General features: G+C 34.1%; 1 protein-coding gene across 1 annotated transcript in view; it reads right to left on the reverse strand.

The window, feature by feature from the left end:
* Positions 1-871: 871 nt before the first annotated feature.
* Positions 872-15,214, reverse strand: part of TNKS2 (tankyrase 2) — a 57,800-nt gene continuing 43,457 nt past the window's right edge. Inside the window, exons 19-27 of the mRNA XM_079138194.1 lie at positions 14,170-14,422; positions 13,070-13,152; positions 11,743-11,863; positions 10,347-10,444; positions 9,458-9,532; positions 7,437-7,542; positions 5,845-6,031; positions 3,768-3,924; positions 872-3,221 (exon numbers count right to left, since the gene is read on the reverse strand). Of these exons, the coding sequence (XP_078994320.1) occupies positions 3,159-3,221; positions 3,768-3,924; positions 5,845-6,031; positions 7,437-7,542; positions 9,458-9,532; positions 10,347-10,444; positions 11,743-11,863; positions 13,070-13,152; positions 14,170-14,422 (1,143 nt within the window). The 3' untranslated portion in view covers positions 872-3,158. The remainder of the gene's footprint in view (positions 3,222-3,767; positions 3,925-5,844; positions 6,032-7,436; positions 7,543-9,457; positions 9,533-10,346; positions 10,445-11,742; positions 11,864-13,069; positions 13,153-14,169; positions 14,423-15,214) is intronic.

Raw genomic sequence — 15,214 nt, forward strand, 5'->3', positions numbered from 1 at the left:
TCTAACTTTATAGAAATCTGCACTTCTCTTAGTGAAGAAGGGATACCACTACTTGCTTCCTCTGTCACTCTAGTCCTCTAATAGGACAGGACAGTAGGTAAAGGCACAGTCAGAAGTACTAATCATAAGAGCTTTGGGAAATTTATTTGCATGTTTTCTTGCTTCATTAACCTGCAAACAATTGGATCACATCATACATCGGCATGCATGCTTAGGAAATAGTAAACATTTCAATATTATCTTAAATGAAGCAGGAAATAAAGCTGCTGAAATGTATTTCAAAGTCAGACTTAAGAATTATTTGCACCATCATTCTCTTATTATGGACAGCAAAGACTTGATCACACACATGGTTACTTAGCATATTGAAATATAAAATACATACACTAGTATACTTTAAGAGAAAAAAATACCACTAACTTTGAGATTTGAAAACTTATCAATGTTTTTATATGGCATAGAAAACAAAAATATATTCCTCTTTATAAGTTAAGAAGACTAATTTCCAGGAATGAGTTTTAAGGTTTACCAAAAGTTGCATTGGATGGTCTAAATGTCTAAAAGTCATCTTACAGCTATTTTAAATTTTTTTTTTTTTTTGGTGGTAATCTTGGGGATTGAACTCAGGGTTTTGCACATGTTAGGCAAGCACTCTACCAATGAGCTATACCCCAGCCCATAGCTACTTTAATCTTAACCCATCTGAGTACATATGGCCACAACATTCAATATTTTAAACTGCACTCTTCATCACTATTACTTAGAACTACATTGTTTCCTCTATTTATGGTATGTTGTAATCTCAATTCATTTTCTCAAAGACCATTCAACACGTTTATATTTTAACAGTAATTAACATGCTACCCAGAAAAACAAGTGAACAGTTTATTAAGAATTAAATGAAGGGTATGGAATGTGATACAGTACAAGACACTCAAGATGGGTATAGTATTACTACTCACACAAAAAATTAAATTTCACTTAAAAAAAAAAATCACAAGAAAAAAGAAAAAGCAATTCCATCATTTTAAAAGTAAGGTATTTCATGCAAAGCACTAAAAAACCCCAAATCCCAATCTCCCAATAATCAAAAAGCTACCTGAAAATATTGCCATGCTAACATATTAACCACAATATAATCATTCATGGAAAAACACACTAAGTAATGGATTAGATGAAATAACACAGTTCACAATATTGTAAACTCATAGACCACAATGGTTTACATGACAAACAAATCCAAATCTACTCACAGGGTGAGTGAGTGATATGGGCTAAATGTTGAGAGACAAGGTATGTAAATATAAATCCATTAATTCATCTCATTATTTTCTAATTATAAAACCTAGAGGCCTAGAGAACCTGAAAAATGTGTATAAAATTTGGCATACTTCATTGTATTTTAGAAATGACTTTAGGATCATATTTGCAATCAGTAGAGAGCTGTATAAAAGTATTTCAAGGTCAGGATTTGACCTCTTAAATAATGATCACAATTTATATCACAGAAACAATTCCACAAATGTAATTACTTTGACTCTCATTCAGAACAAGAAACATGACTCTCTAGCACTTTATATACAGGTTACTGTAAAGGCCAATTAATTTAAAGACTGAATAAAATGTCAAACAAAAGTGAATTGATACAGAGAGTGAAGTGGAACGCTTATAAAGACTTAAGTGGATAAAAATCTTTCCTTGACTTCTGAGGCAGCTAGAGTGAACAGGTAAAATAGAATGCCAAGCCATAATGCATGTTTCTATACCAGGATGCCCAAGTGTAAGTTGTAGAAAAGATAGTTTTACTTCAGAAAACGAATGGCAATTTATGGGACAGCAATTCCCTCCACAGCTGCCAAACTGGACACAAGTTTGGTCACCTGAAGGTGCACAAAGGAAAGCATATTCCAAAAAATAAGGAAAGCACTGCATCATGGAGAGGCAACCCAGGATCAGAAAGTACCTGTCTTACTGTACTTGCCCATTCAGGGGCCAAGGAAAGACCGAGACACCTACATTCATGGTTCTGGGTTCAGTTTACCCATGATGTATAGATTGGCTATAAATATAATAAGATCAAGAAAAAAAGAACAGAAAATAAACAAACAACACGTAGGATAAAAAACTACCCACTCCTATTTGCTATCCCCCCTCCCTTTAGATTTAAGGTAATTAGAACCAACTGGGCAATTATCCAGGATTACTTTTCCCAACTCTGGAATTTAATTTCTTATTTACATTCCAAGAAAAAGAATACCATAATTGTTCAAAAGCAAGATTTAACCTCTATAAAAAAACAGGAGCACTTGCTCTAATTGTCACAGAATGACATTAGAAAAATTACCTAAGTAAAACCTAGAGTTTGAGGCCAGAAAAGAAGCTTCTTTAATAATCAGGACCTAAGATAGTTAAGAGCTCTTTGGAATGTGTGTCTTACACATACAAAGGCATCACAAATAAAATCCCCAGAGTATTCATAATGTTCTTAAAGAGAAAGATTTCTACTGAGAGAGAAATGCTTTCATCACCAAATTAAATCTGATAAATTAATCTTTCCCAACTATGTTTCTACTAACAACTCAACACAGCCTCTGGAATCAAACATAAAGATCATTTGATCAGTATAATGCAAGATGAAGTACAGATGAGCAATACATATGAAAAATTTTGTAAACCGCTGTAGTTCTAAACAGTAGATTTATATTACAAAGCAATGTAAATAAATATTGGCTAGTACAAAAGCTCTTATTTACAGTTTTACAAATGAAATTGTATTCAGTGTAAATGCTGTGTTTTAAAGAACACAGTACTGTATTAGTAAAATGAGTTCTGTTGAGGGCATTACAGTTTCTGTTAAAATCAATGCATAACGTATAAAAGGTTCAAGTTAACTGTTTATAATTCAGTACAGACAAACCCAGTTTAACCTGGAATGGCATCTGTTAAAGTGCTGAAAAACAGGAAATATTTAGAAAACACTGTACATTATTAAAGCTTTATCAAGTCAGAATGTTAAACTTCTTTCACATTTTTTATCCTTTTGCCATAGGCCTGGAAGCAAGATGAATTTTTTCAGCAAAGGAGAAAAGCTTAGAGGTCACCAGCTGCTTCAGTGATTTTAGGTTTAGTGGAATTAGTTTCCTTCCCCAAACAACTATTTATCCATCAACCATACCTTCAGGCCTCACAATCTGGTAGGTAATTAAATATTCAGGATAAGCCTGGAAGAGAAAGATTAAATCAGATATAAGTAAACAAATTATTTTGAAAGATAAAGAGAACTTCCTTAAGGATTCCTAATATTTAGGGAGGAGATCCTAAATTAGCCTTATAGAACAAGGGCCTTTCTCAAAACATCCTGGCCTTAACTCCAGTCAATCATCCTTTAAATTCTCAATCAGCAGGTCTACGTGAATATTAACTACAAGTTTGTTTTTTTAACTGAAGTGATCCCGACCCCTATCCCCTATTGAGAATGCTGTTCTAGTACAACTTTTCACTGAAAGCAGGAAAAAATTATATACTTCTGAGCTACAGACAGATTTAGCTTATTTAAAGTAAGAATTTTTATTAGAAAGAAAAAAACAGTAGTTGGTTTTTATTTTATTTGTAAGTTTTCAAGTCTGTAATTATTCCCAAATAAAAATTTCAAAAGAATCCAGTTCTCAAAGCAGTATGTCTTGTCAATATAAGAGATGGTAAGAATAAGAGATCAGTAAGAAGTTAAAAGTTGCATTTTTGAGGATGAACAAATAAAATGGAATTACCTGTTCTCCTCTATAAATGACATACTCAGCTAAGGCTAGGCCATTTACACTGGGCCGACCAGTGACTGAATGATGACCTGGGGGAGAATGTGCCATTTTCATTGCACTGAACTGCAGGAAAGACTTTCCTAAGGTTACCCGGCAAAAGAGCAGCTGCCTATAACATAAAAAGGAAGAGATCAGCCTGGAGACAAAATTCACACACCAATGTAACAGTTATTTTGTGTGTATACTAAGTTTTTAAAAAATCCTTTTATATATAAACACTTAGGACTTTTGTTTTGCTGTGCTATGAATAGAGAGAGGTAGGCAAAGAGTTTTACCTGAGCTACATCCCAAGTGCTAAATACCTATTGTCTTTATCATTTCACCCACAAAAGAACTTCATAAGAATATCTTCTATCACTTTTTTTTTTTTTTTTTTTTTTTGGTCCTGAGGATTGAACCCAGAGGCACTTTAACACTGTACAACCCTAGCCCATTTTATTTTTTATTTTGAGACAGGGTCTCACTAAGTTGGTTAGGGCCTCATTAAGTTGCTGTCCCAGCCTCCCGAGTCACTGGGATTACAGGTGTGTGCCACCGTCCCAACTTCTACTACTTATTAGTGAAAGTCAATTTAGTTAATTCTTATTTTAACTAAAAGACTGAAAAATGGAATAACTTTATAGAGTTGCAGACTCTACCATCTTTTCTGTATCCCAGCAAAAACACAAATTTTTTATTTTGAGACAGGGTCCTGCTAAGTTGCAGGCATGCACCACTGTGCCCAGCTTGAGTACTGTTTTTCTTACTCAATTTATAGTTTTAAGTTTTGGCCACAAAACCAGTTTATTCACTTTATTGCTTTTGGGATAAATTTATTTTCAGACAATCAAACATTCTTTTCTAATAATGGTGATATACTAGAACATTGCTTACTACTAGTAATCAGAACTATTTAGTTTCCAGACTACATATGACAAGTAAAAACAGCATTCAGCTTATAAGACTCTGGGAAATTATAAGCCTCCTAACCAGTTCAATTTATGATCTAAAATGCAAGGGGTGGGAGATCATGAACCTAGGAGTCCCTCCCTAAATTTAGGAGGAAAATAACAACAAGAATTAAACAAACTATTGCTACCTTGTTTCTCTCCAGTACTGCAGCTCTTCCCCTTGGCACAATTTTGCAGTACTGGGGATAGAATCCAAGGGTACCCTACCTCTGAGTTACATTCCCAGCCCTTTTTATTTTTTAATTTTGAAATAGGGTCTTGCTAAATTACTCAGGCTGGTCTCAAACCTGCGATTGTCTTGCCTCAGCCTTGCAAATAGCTAGTATTACAAAGTGTGTACAGTGGGCTTGAAGTGTGTTTTAATTATCTCTCTTCCAGTAGGAATATTACCAACTGGGGATCTAGGATCATATTATAGTGGAGACTCCCTCAGGCATTACAAGAAATGATTTAACTTGCCAACTAATGCCATCTAACATGTGAATATTAGATTATTATTTGCAGTGCTGGGAATAAAACCCAGGGCCCTGTGCATGCTAGGCAAGAGGTGTACCACTGATCTACATTCCAGCCCCCACAACTAAATTTTTAGAGTCCACAGTCCTGTAAGATTCAAGTATTATAAGAAAGTCTCTTTCATGCCTGAAGTTCTTTCCTTTTTTTCAGTACTGGGATTGAACCCAGAGCCTCGCACACACTAGACAAGTACTCTACCACTAAGCTATACCCCTAGCCCTTTTTAACAATCTTATTTAAGAAAGGGTCTTAAGTTGCTCAGGCTAGTCTTGAACTTCTGATCCTCCTGCCTCAATCTCCCAATATTATTTTCTACTCAGGATTCTTTTAAGCATCAGGTGTTCCGATGAGTAAATGAGTTGAACAGGTCAACTACTTAGACTCATGCTTGGCCTGCACAGGTCATTTAGTAAATATCAGTTATTATAATTGATGAAAGGGCCAAAAGCAACCTAAAATACATCTAGTGTAGATATAATGCCTTGTCCCCTAAACTTTTCAAATATATAATCAGTTCTTATCTGATTCTTATCAAAATAAATGAGAACAAGTGAATCTCTTACCTGTGGCAAATGTAACAAGATCTGTCTTTGTGAACTGGACATCCAGTACCTCCTCCAATTCCATATACATACTGATTGCTTTTGGAAGAGTTTTCAGCAAAATAAATCCCAGCTCCAAACATGCCACCTATATATGCATGCCTTTCATCAAAACCTTTATGGATAATTGCATTCACAAAGGGAGACCCTGAAATACATATAGATTGGTAACAACAATTTAAAAATTTAGCTTAGAAAAAGCTAAAGCCTCTTAGAAGTTATTTATTTGGTGTCAGGGTCTTATACATACTAGCCAAGTGTTCTGCCTCTGAGTCATATACCTAGCCCCAGAAGGTAAATTCTTAAACATGCAACAGCACAACACTATCACCATAATAAAGCTAAAACAAAAAAGCAACAAGTTAACTGTCAGCTGGTTTAATCAAACCAGTGATTAATCAAAATCAGTGTCCCTGTTTGTCAAGGGACAAAGAAAAATATTGAATTTCACATGAGAGAAAAACAAATTACTCAGAACAGGATACACACATTTTTAAATAGGTGATTTCCAAGCCTTTATTTTAGAATAAAGAAATCCTAATGTCAATTAATGTTTTTAACAGGGTGGGTGGCGAAGATGTCAAAGGACAAATTCAATTAGAAAAACAGATTACTTGAAATAAAAGTTATTAAATTCCAGTTCCCAAATTCATGCAAATCCAGAATGAAGTCTCGTAAATGACCTAATACAGTAAGCTGAATGCAAAAAGGTATTACAATGCTGCCCATTATCTGTATATTCTTTCTAGATATCAAAAGTGGCCTAAGCAAACTGTCATATTCATATTCTCTTTTTTATACCTCTTCTCTTCTGTTCTTACAGTCCTCTTTCACCATCTGCTACACAAGATTCCATCTATAAACAGCATTTTTCTTCCTTGCATGTATGAGAAGAGAGGGCTGTGTCAGAGCAAGTGTGGGAACCAAGCCAGGGATAGAGTGAGAATGGGGATGGGAAAAGCTAAACTAACAGAGGTAAGTGATTAATCAAAATCAATATCCTTTTTTCTCAAGGGACAGGAAAGTATGTCAAATTCCATTTGACAGGAATACAGACAAATTACTCAGAATAGAATGCACACATTCTTTTTTTTTTTTTTTTTTTTGGTGGTACTGGGGATTGAACCTAGAGCCTTGTGTTTGCAAGGAAAGCACTCTACCAACTGAGCTATATACCCCCAGTCCGATGCACACATTCTTTATAGGTGATTTCCAGCCCTTATTTTAATTCCATCAAGTAGTTAAAAGTAAAACAATTTCTCAGTGTGATCACATTAGTCAAAACCTACTACCTAAAAACAAAACCCCACAAACCACAAATAGGTGACATTCCTATTTGTTTTTCCATCATGTATTCTTATTTATAAACCATTATAGAATATACCAATTCAAAACAAATGGACAATATAAACATAAGTATAAAAGGTACAGAAATATTGGATGCATTTATAAAAATGACAGGAAAAATATAGATGCATTATTATTCTGTACCTGGCAAAACCTATCCTAACATGGAGGAGGATACTGGTAGGATTGGGGGAGAGGACTCTTACCATGAAATAACATTCTTTCATTTGCGTGGTTGTGGTTTTCTTCAGAAACTTCTTTTCTCCGGTGAGTATATCGTTCCCATAGTTTCTTGTTACAAACCTTTTGAATCTATAAAAAATAAACCCCCAAAATAAAATCTTTAGGTCTTAATAATTATCTACTTCATCTTTATCAAAAGTTGGGCTGCATGTTTAGACAAAAGGGAGGCAAACCTTTTTTTTGTAAAATGTAATATACGTATTATTTTGGTCAACTAAAAGTAGTATGTCCACCATAACGCTGGAAGTATAGCTATATTTTGGAAATCAACAACTTCAAAGAGAAAAAGGCCAGTCATACACATGACTATACATGAAGGGATCAAAAATACTATAAACTAATTAAAATACTCCAATTGTAAAATTACTGAAATTTCAAATTATTGCTAAAATAAAAAATTATTACCAAACTGCTTTAAAATGCATGCAAATCAGACATGCTAAGTTCTGTAATAGAAGTATTAGAAAGAGAACAATGATCTTTTTTTTCTTACTTTATCTGGCTCAAGGTACCCTTTTAGTCTGTTTTAATTAAAAAAAAATTTTGAAATGGTCACACAAAAAAAAAATTCTTAAAATGTGCACACACATTCCTAATTCCTCCTTTTAGCTTCCCATTTCTAAAATTTTTGTCTGGAAAAGATTTAAAGATGGTCTCATCAGGAATACTTCTTGGTCAAACCTCATAAACCTAATGCTGTTGTTTTAGCTGTTCTAAAGATGTGACAGCCCCCTGGTGGTCCCTAGAGTATACCTGGGAGCTGTTAAGTACTTTTTGGCTCAACACAAATCAAATATGCTTAATAAAACTTCCACACATAACTATGATCCCTTACTTGCATAATGTGTTCTAAATCATCTGATTTCTGACAGTATAACCAAAGCAAACTAAATATAGTTTTAATATTCCCTATCTCAAAAATACCAATCTGATATTATAATTGTATATTATTTGACACTATTCACTGAAATTTAAATTTATGTATTAGGAATACATTTGCCAGATAGTCTAGTCTTAAGTCCTACTTTTACAGTTACTGTTAAAATTATACCAATGTAGTTAGTACAAAATTATTACACATCTCAAGTATTGTGTGCAGTTTTTGAATGCTATAGCTCAAGAAAAATATAGGAACACTGGAAAAGGTCCTGAGAAGAGTAAATGAAATCAGTTAAGACAATAAGAGTCTTTTTTTTTTTTTGCAGCGCTGGGGCTTTGAACCCAGGGCCTTGTGCTTACAAGGCAAGTACTCTACAAACTGAGCTATATCCCCATCCTGACAATAAGATTCTTATAGGCCAAACTGTGTAACATGGCTACTCACCACCACCACCACCACCACCACCACAACGACAGTCTGGTATTACTATGAAAGTGGAGTCTTTTCATAAACCACACAAAAATTCAACTTTCTTACAATAAAGCACATTAATAATACTCCATATATTTGAAGTCCTTGTAAATAAGATCTGGATCTGAAATGAGCCCCAAAGTGTCTCTCTTCTCTGCTTCTTGGTTGCCATGAGCTGAGCAGTTTCCCTCTGCCACGTCCTTTTGCCATGGTGCTCTGCCTTTCCTCAGGCCCAGAGCAATGGAACCAGTCAACTACAGAACTGAAACCTCTAACACTGTGAAGCAAAATAAATCTTTCCTTTTTAAAGTTATTGTCTGGAATTCTGGTCACCTCTGTGAAAAGCTACCTAACAGAGTCTTGAACCTACTAGATTTATCATTATCCTAAGATAAAGCATAACTCCTTAACTTCATTATGTTCAATAAGGAATGAATTATTATTGGGTTATTAAAAACAGTAAAGGGACTTTGAAGATCTTTACTCTTCAAGGATATATTCTTCCCCAAAATAATCCCTGATGCTATGTCAAGGAACTATTGGGCCAGACAGATCATTAAGTTCTTATGAGTTACTTCATGCTTTAGGATTTAGAAACTGTGGTCTCAGGAAACTTTTCACTAAATTTATTACCTTGAGAATATTGTATCTGTTGAAGATGCCACCTGCATGACCTCCGTCTCTGTGCTCTCGGACTGTACTTTGCATCTGATGGAAAAATAAATGTGTTAGCCTTTATGTCTTTTTTGATTTGAGGAACATGTGACTTCATTCATTTGATTTTACTTTTGAGAATACAAGATAGGTTTTAACATTTTGTATAAATTGAGTGCTATTTTTTTAGAAGTATTAATCATCCTGAAAACAATATTTACAGGTGAAAATTATATAATATAAAGAAAAAGAGAATGCAAGATGAATTAAACATACAGAAAAGCAAAATGATTTTCTCTGATTTTACCCTAATAAAGCACAATATGTATTTCACTGATAAAGAGTTTTTTGAGTTTTAGAACTAAGTCTCTTTAAAGTTTGTAGCTCTGTGCTCAATTCACACACACAGGGCATGTATTACTCAAAGTGTAAGGAGGGCAAAGTTCAAAGATTTCAGTAGTCAGCAGATTCAAGAGTTCTTTGGAAGGAACACTAGAATAAAATTTTCCTAAATAGTATCTACATGTTCTGGGATTTATCTGAGTCACTAGGTTTTGTCATTGTACTAAGGAAAGGACAGAATGTTAGCATTTTCTTTCAAATGAAAGCAAACTCTTTTCCAACAGAATTTTGTGTCAGTATCAACTGTAGTGCTGAACCAAGTAACTGGACTTGAAATTTATTGAGGGAGTGTGCCTTAAATCTTAAATGCTTATTTTCAGTTTTCCAGGTGGTAAAAAGGAATGATTTTAAAAACCATACTGTATGTCCAGACAGATCTGGAAACCTCCAGGCAATTTAGCAAACAGAACTAACAATATATGTGATTGAGTTATCTTTTCCATTTATTTAAGAAATATGAACATACCTCTTCCTCCACAGACTGAAACTCTTTATCATCAGGAGACAGATCTATGAGAATTGTTCCACTACCAGAGTTGTTCAAAGTTAAATATGGGTTAAGACCTACGAAATACAATTTGAAGACAAAAAACAAAAACAAAAAACAAAAAACTGCCGATAAAACACCACCAACCAAAAGTACCTGATTCATCTGATGCTTACTATTGATTTTTAAAAATTTTTTTAGACAGGGTCTGGAGCTAAGTTGCCCAGGTTGGTCTCAAACTTGTGATCCCCTTGCCTTAGCCTCCTGAATAGCTGGGTTTACAAGACATATGCCACAGGGCCCAGTTTAGCTTACTACCAATTTTTAATTTTGGAATATATGATTGATAGGATGGCTGAAAGTACAGACAGGTACTGTGTATCCTTCACCCATCTTCCCCACTGGTTTTATACCACTTCATATAACCACGATGTAAGAGTCAGACTCTACTTGGATTTTTACTAGTTTTCCTACTAATGTCCCCTTTCTTTTCTAGGACTGAAACCAGGATACCACATTGCATTCAGACCTCTAATTTTCGATCGAATAAGCTGTTAGAGTTTTGTGGGAATACTTCAGAAAATCTTTCTCTTCTTTATCTCCCCTTCTTAATAAGTCTGTAACACTTTTTTTTTTTTTTTTTTAAATTACTTCCTTTACTAACTGTACAGTAGTTATATGGCCAGAACTTCAATTATAGGACGTTTCTGGCCTCAGCATAAACTCCCTTGAGTTTAACAATGAAGCTAAAAGGTGACTTTAAAACACCTACAACAATATACATTTTAATAACCAGATCTGGTACACAGGAAGTGTTAATACCTGTTGAGTGAATACAATTTTCCTTTCCTTAATTACTAACATCAATGAGAAAATAAAAATACCATCCAACTTTGTTTAATATCCTCAGTTTTAACATTATTATTTTGCAGTATTTTTATTTCAAGTATTTTATTTTTTATTTAGAATTTTAGCTGTATGAGAGATTTATTATATTGTTTCATGGGCTAGCTTAATACCTAGTCATTATCTGTTATGTTAGCATTAGATATAAGAGACTTAAGTTTCAGGTTTTTTAGAATCATAAAATTTTAGAGCTAGAGTACCTTCACAAAACATCTCACTTAACTTCAATTTTCAGGAACTAAGGAAATCCTCAAATTTCTGAATGGTTTAGTATTTAGGCTCACATAGTTAACGTTAGCAGCTGAGAAAGTTTAACTGTTAGCAGAAGCCTTGATTCTAGATGTCCTGAATTCTAATTAGTGCTCTATTAAACAGATTCTCACAAACTTTAATATTATCACTTACTATACTAAAGGCTGCCTTTATATAAACTAATATTCTGGGAACAGAAATTATTAAAATGAAATACCTTGTTGTCCAGAGATAAGTCTTTCAACTCCTTTAATTAGTTTGTGTCTATGTCCATAAGCGTTGATTCCAATCTCCTTTAGCTCCTTGTGCCCCATGTCAACCAACACATCCAAAGTGATCTTACAAAAGAGAATGAAACTATTTATGGAGTGCTTATTCATGAGTTGGACATTCATCTTATACTGATATTCTCAAAATAAATTAGATTCATATATTTGCTCCAAATTATTTTAGATGGTTTTGATATGAAAATAAATCCTTCATTAAGTTGAAAATAAAAATAATGTTGGAGCAAAAATGTTGAGTCATGAATATACCTTCAAGTTAACCACACAGGTATATCGTTTCTTTTTTGTGATACTGTGGCTTGAATTGAGGGTCTTGGGCATGCTAAAGAAGTGCTCTACTACTGAGTTACGTATTTCATCTCTTCTACTACACTTTTCTGCCATCACTCTACATCTAACCCTGTTTACACAATGGCTTCAATGATTCCTTCAGAGTCTGGACTACAATAGAGCAGTACTTCTGTATCACTCTCAATCTAACCCTTTTACCGAAAATACATTATTCCCACTTCATCAAATTGAAGCCATTCAATCCTGTTTTATCTGTACACCTTCTAAGAAGCTATCCCCGAATAGTTCAGTTCACAATAATCTTTTCCTTCTTTGAATTTCTTAAATCTATGCCAAACTCTTCCTATGTTCTTCTAGTTCCAAAACTAGACTGAAAGCTCCTGTGGGTACAAGCCTACAGTAACTATTTTTTCTGAAAAACAATGAAAAAATATCGGTAAGTGTATTCTGGCAGAACACTTTAAACTGGAACTACCCAGAAAAACCTAGATGTACAGATAGCATATCTATATACCTTCCCATAGCAACTGACAAAATGTAGGTAGTGACTGACACAACAGAACTGAACAAACAGAACTGAAGAGTAACTTAATTCAAGAATTGATTAAGATAACCTTGTCATTCAAGAAAGCTATTTTATTACTATATTAGGGTCAATTTTTATGGTTTGATAGGTAAAATAGAAATTCCAATGCCAAGTCAAATTAGAAGAGCAATTGACTTCCAGTCCTTCAAAAAATATTCTTGGGTCCAGGAGGGTAGCTCAGTAGTAGCATGTGTTTAGCCTGCACAAGTCCCTGGGTTCAGTCCCTAGCACCAAATAAACCAAAAACCAAAAACCAAAACACAAAGAAACTACTCTCTCTCCAGTAGCTTACAAGGTTCAAGGGATTTCAAGTATAGTCTAACTTAAGTTCCTTCAGTTTTCAAAAATACTAAACTAAGCAATACAATTCATCTACTCACCTGTTCTCTCTCAAATATATCCATTAGGTGCTCAAGTCCAAGATTCCTTACAAATTGAGTTATGCTAAAATCTACTCCTGGAACTGGGGTTGGGGGGGGAAGCAGAAAAAATTTCACATCATAATGTACAACATTATAATGATAAAGTTTTCTGATATTTCTAATTTACTTGAATTAAATAATTATGAAGCAAAATATAGTCACTTAGAATACCGAATGTAACATTAAAAATTGCTAAGCCAGACTATAAAATTTCAACATCAGAGCAAAGAGTTAATCTATGAGGCCTTCTGTTGGGTGAAGGCTCAGACCCTGGGAAACAGATTTGGGATCCTGGCAGATGGAAGATGCAAGATGTAGTTAGGATAGTAGACATTTTTATTTGGAGGTAGCAAGAGCCCCAGCCTCTAGCTCTAGCCCCATTTTGCCTCTGCTAGTTCCGGTTAGCCCCCGAACCATTTCCATAGGCCTTTTTTATATGCAGGCCAGACAAAGAAGGCACATTGCCAACGGGTTACATAAGCAAATGTTGCATCTTTCCAAGCAAATGTTTATGACCTTGACTGCATATGCTGAATCAGTGTGTTCATGACCTTGATTACACACTTTAAACATAGCCTGCCGAAAGTCTCTGTGTGGGAGCTAACTATAGCCATTTTGGGTCTGCCCTACACCTTCTCAGGTAAAACGAAAAAATCCCAAATAACTTTTTTTTTTGTTTTAAACTTTATTTTTAATTGTATCTTTAAAATCAATAAAAATCTTACTTTCAGACTGTAATTTCCCTTACAAAAAGTTTATTAAAACAAGTTTAACATCCTTGAACAGGGTGAGATGAATTTTGAAAGGCAAAAGATTTACATCTAAAGAGTAGGTTGCAGCAGTAAGATTCATCAACTTTTAACGTGAAAGGAAAAAGTTTCATTAGGAATTCTATTAATAATGTAAAGAAAACCACAAAAGATGAAAACTTACAGGCTATGTTAATTGATTGATATTAATAATAGTATTTAAGGTGAAGAAATACTTTCAAGTATTTGAAATGACAAATATGAGGCTAATAATACCAGTTAAAAAGTCATTTTTACATAATGTCTCACCTTCCTTTCTCTCCAAACTGGAAGCACCCTCTGTTCCACTTGAACTAACTACTGAAGACAGTTCAGAAAAACTCCCAGATAAGTTGTCAAGACTGCTGGCTGCGGAAAGGCTTGATGGGCTAGATGGACCTGAAGACAGAGCATCTGTAGTGGTTCCTGGGTTTCTCACGCCATTGAGCACTTGAGGTTTATAACATGAGGGTAGAGCAGAAGGGGGCATGGCTGCTGTAAGGAGAGCACTAACATCATCTGCCTAGGGTACATTTAAAAGAGAGAAAATCTGTCACAGGCAAGTTTTAAAATTCTGCTATACCTAATAGAATGCAGTTAAAAGTAAGACAGTCACAGCAAATGTGACTTAGCTCTACTAAAACACTGGTAAATACTTGATTATTTTAAAAGTGAAGCAAACAGAATGATATTCAGCTTGTTATTAAATATAATCAGATTATCCCTTATAGATTAAATATAATAAAAATAAAATTACTAAATGTGGCAAACAAGAAAATTCTAATTTTTAAAAATAATTTATTTATTTTGATTCATTGTAAACAAATGGGGTACAACTTGTTTCTCTGGCTGTACATGAAGTAGAGTCATACCATTTGTGTAATCACACATGTACATAGGGTAATGATGTTTGTCTTATTCTGTTATTTTTCCTTTCCCCCACCCCTCCTGAAAATTCTAATTTTGACTGAATTACAAAAATATGTATTTTCAAAGGTCTTTACACCCTTATTACAATTACTCTGAAATAAGAAATTCAACCTACATATGAAACTTCACCAAAGAGAATTATGTTTGCTTTTCTTGGAAAATATTCAGTGATATATCTGTTCCTCAAAATTAAAAAAATGTTTTTGTTTTGGTAATGAAGATAATCAATTTTAATCAAATCTGCCAGAATCAGGGGAAAAAGGCCCCCAAACTGACTAGTACATCAATTTGTTTCATTAGTGACATATAATCATTCTTTAAGAGTGATCAATTAAGATACTAAGCAATTAACATTCAGCATGAAGTACTTGTTTTCAGTCATTTT

This window comes from Sciurus vulgaris, assembly GCF_902686455.1.
Source record: "Sciurus vulgaris genome assembly, chromosome: 4".
NCBI lineage: Eukaryota > Metazoa > Chordata > Mammalia > Rodentia > Sciuridae > Sciurus > Sciurus vulgaris.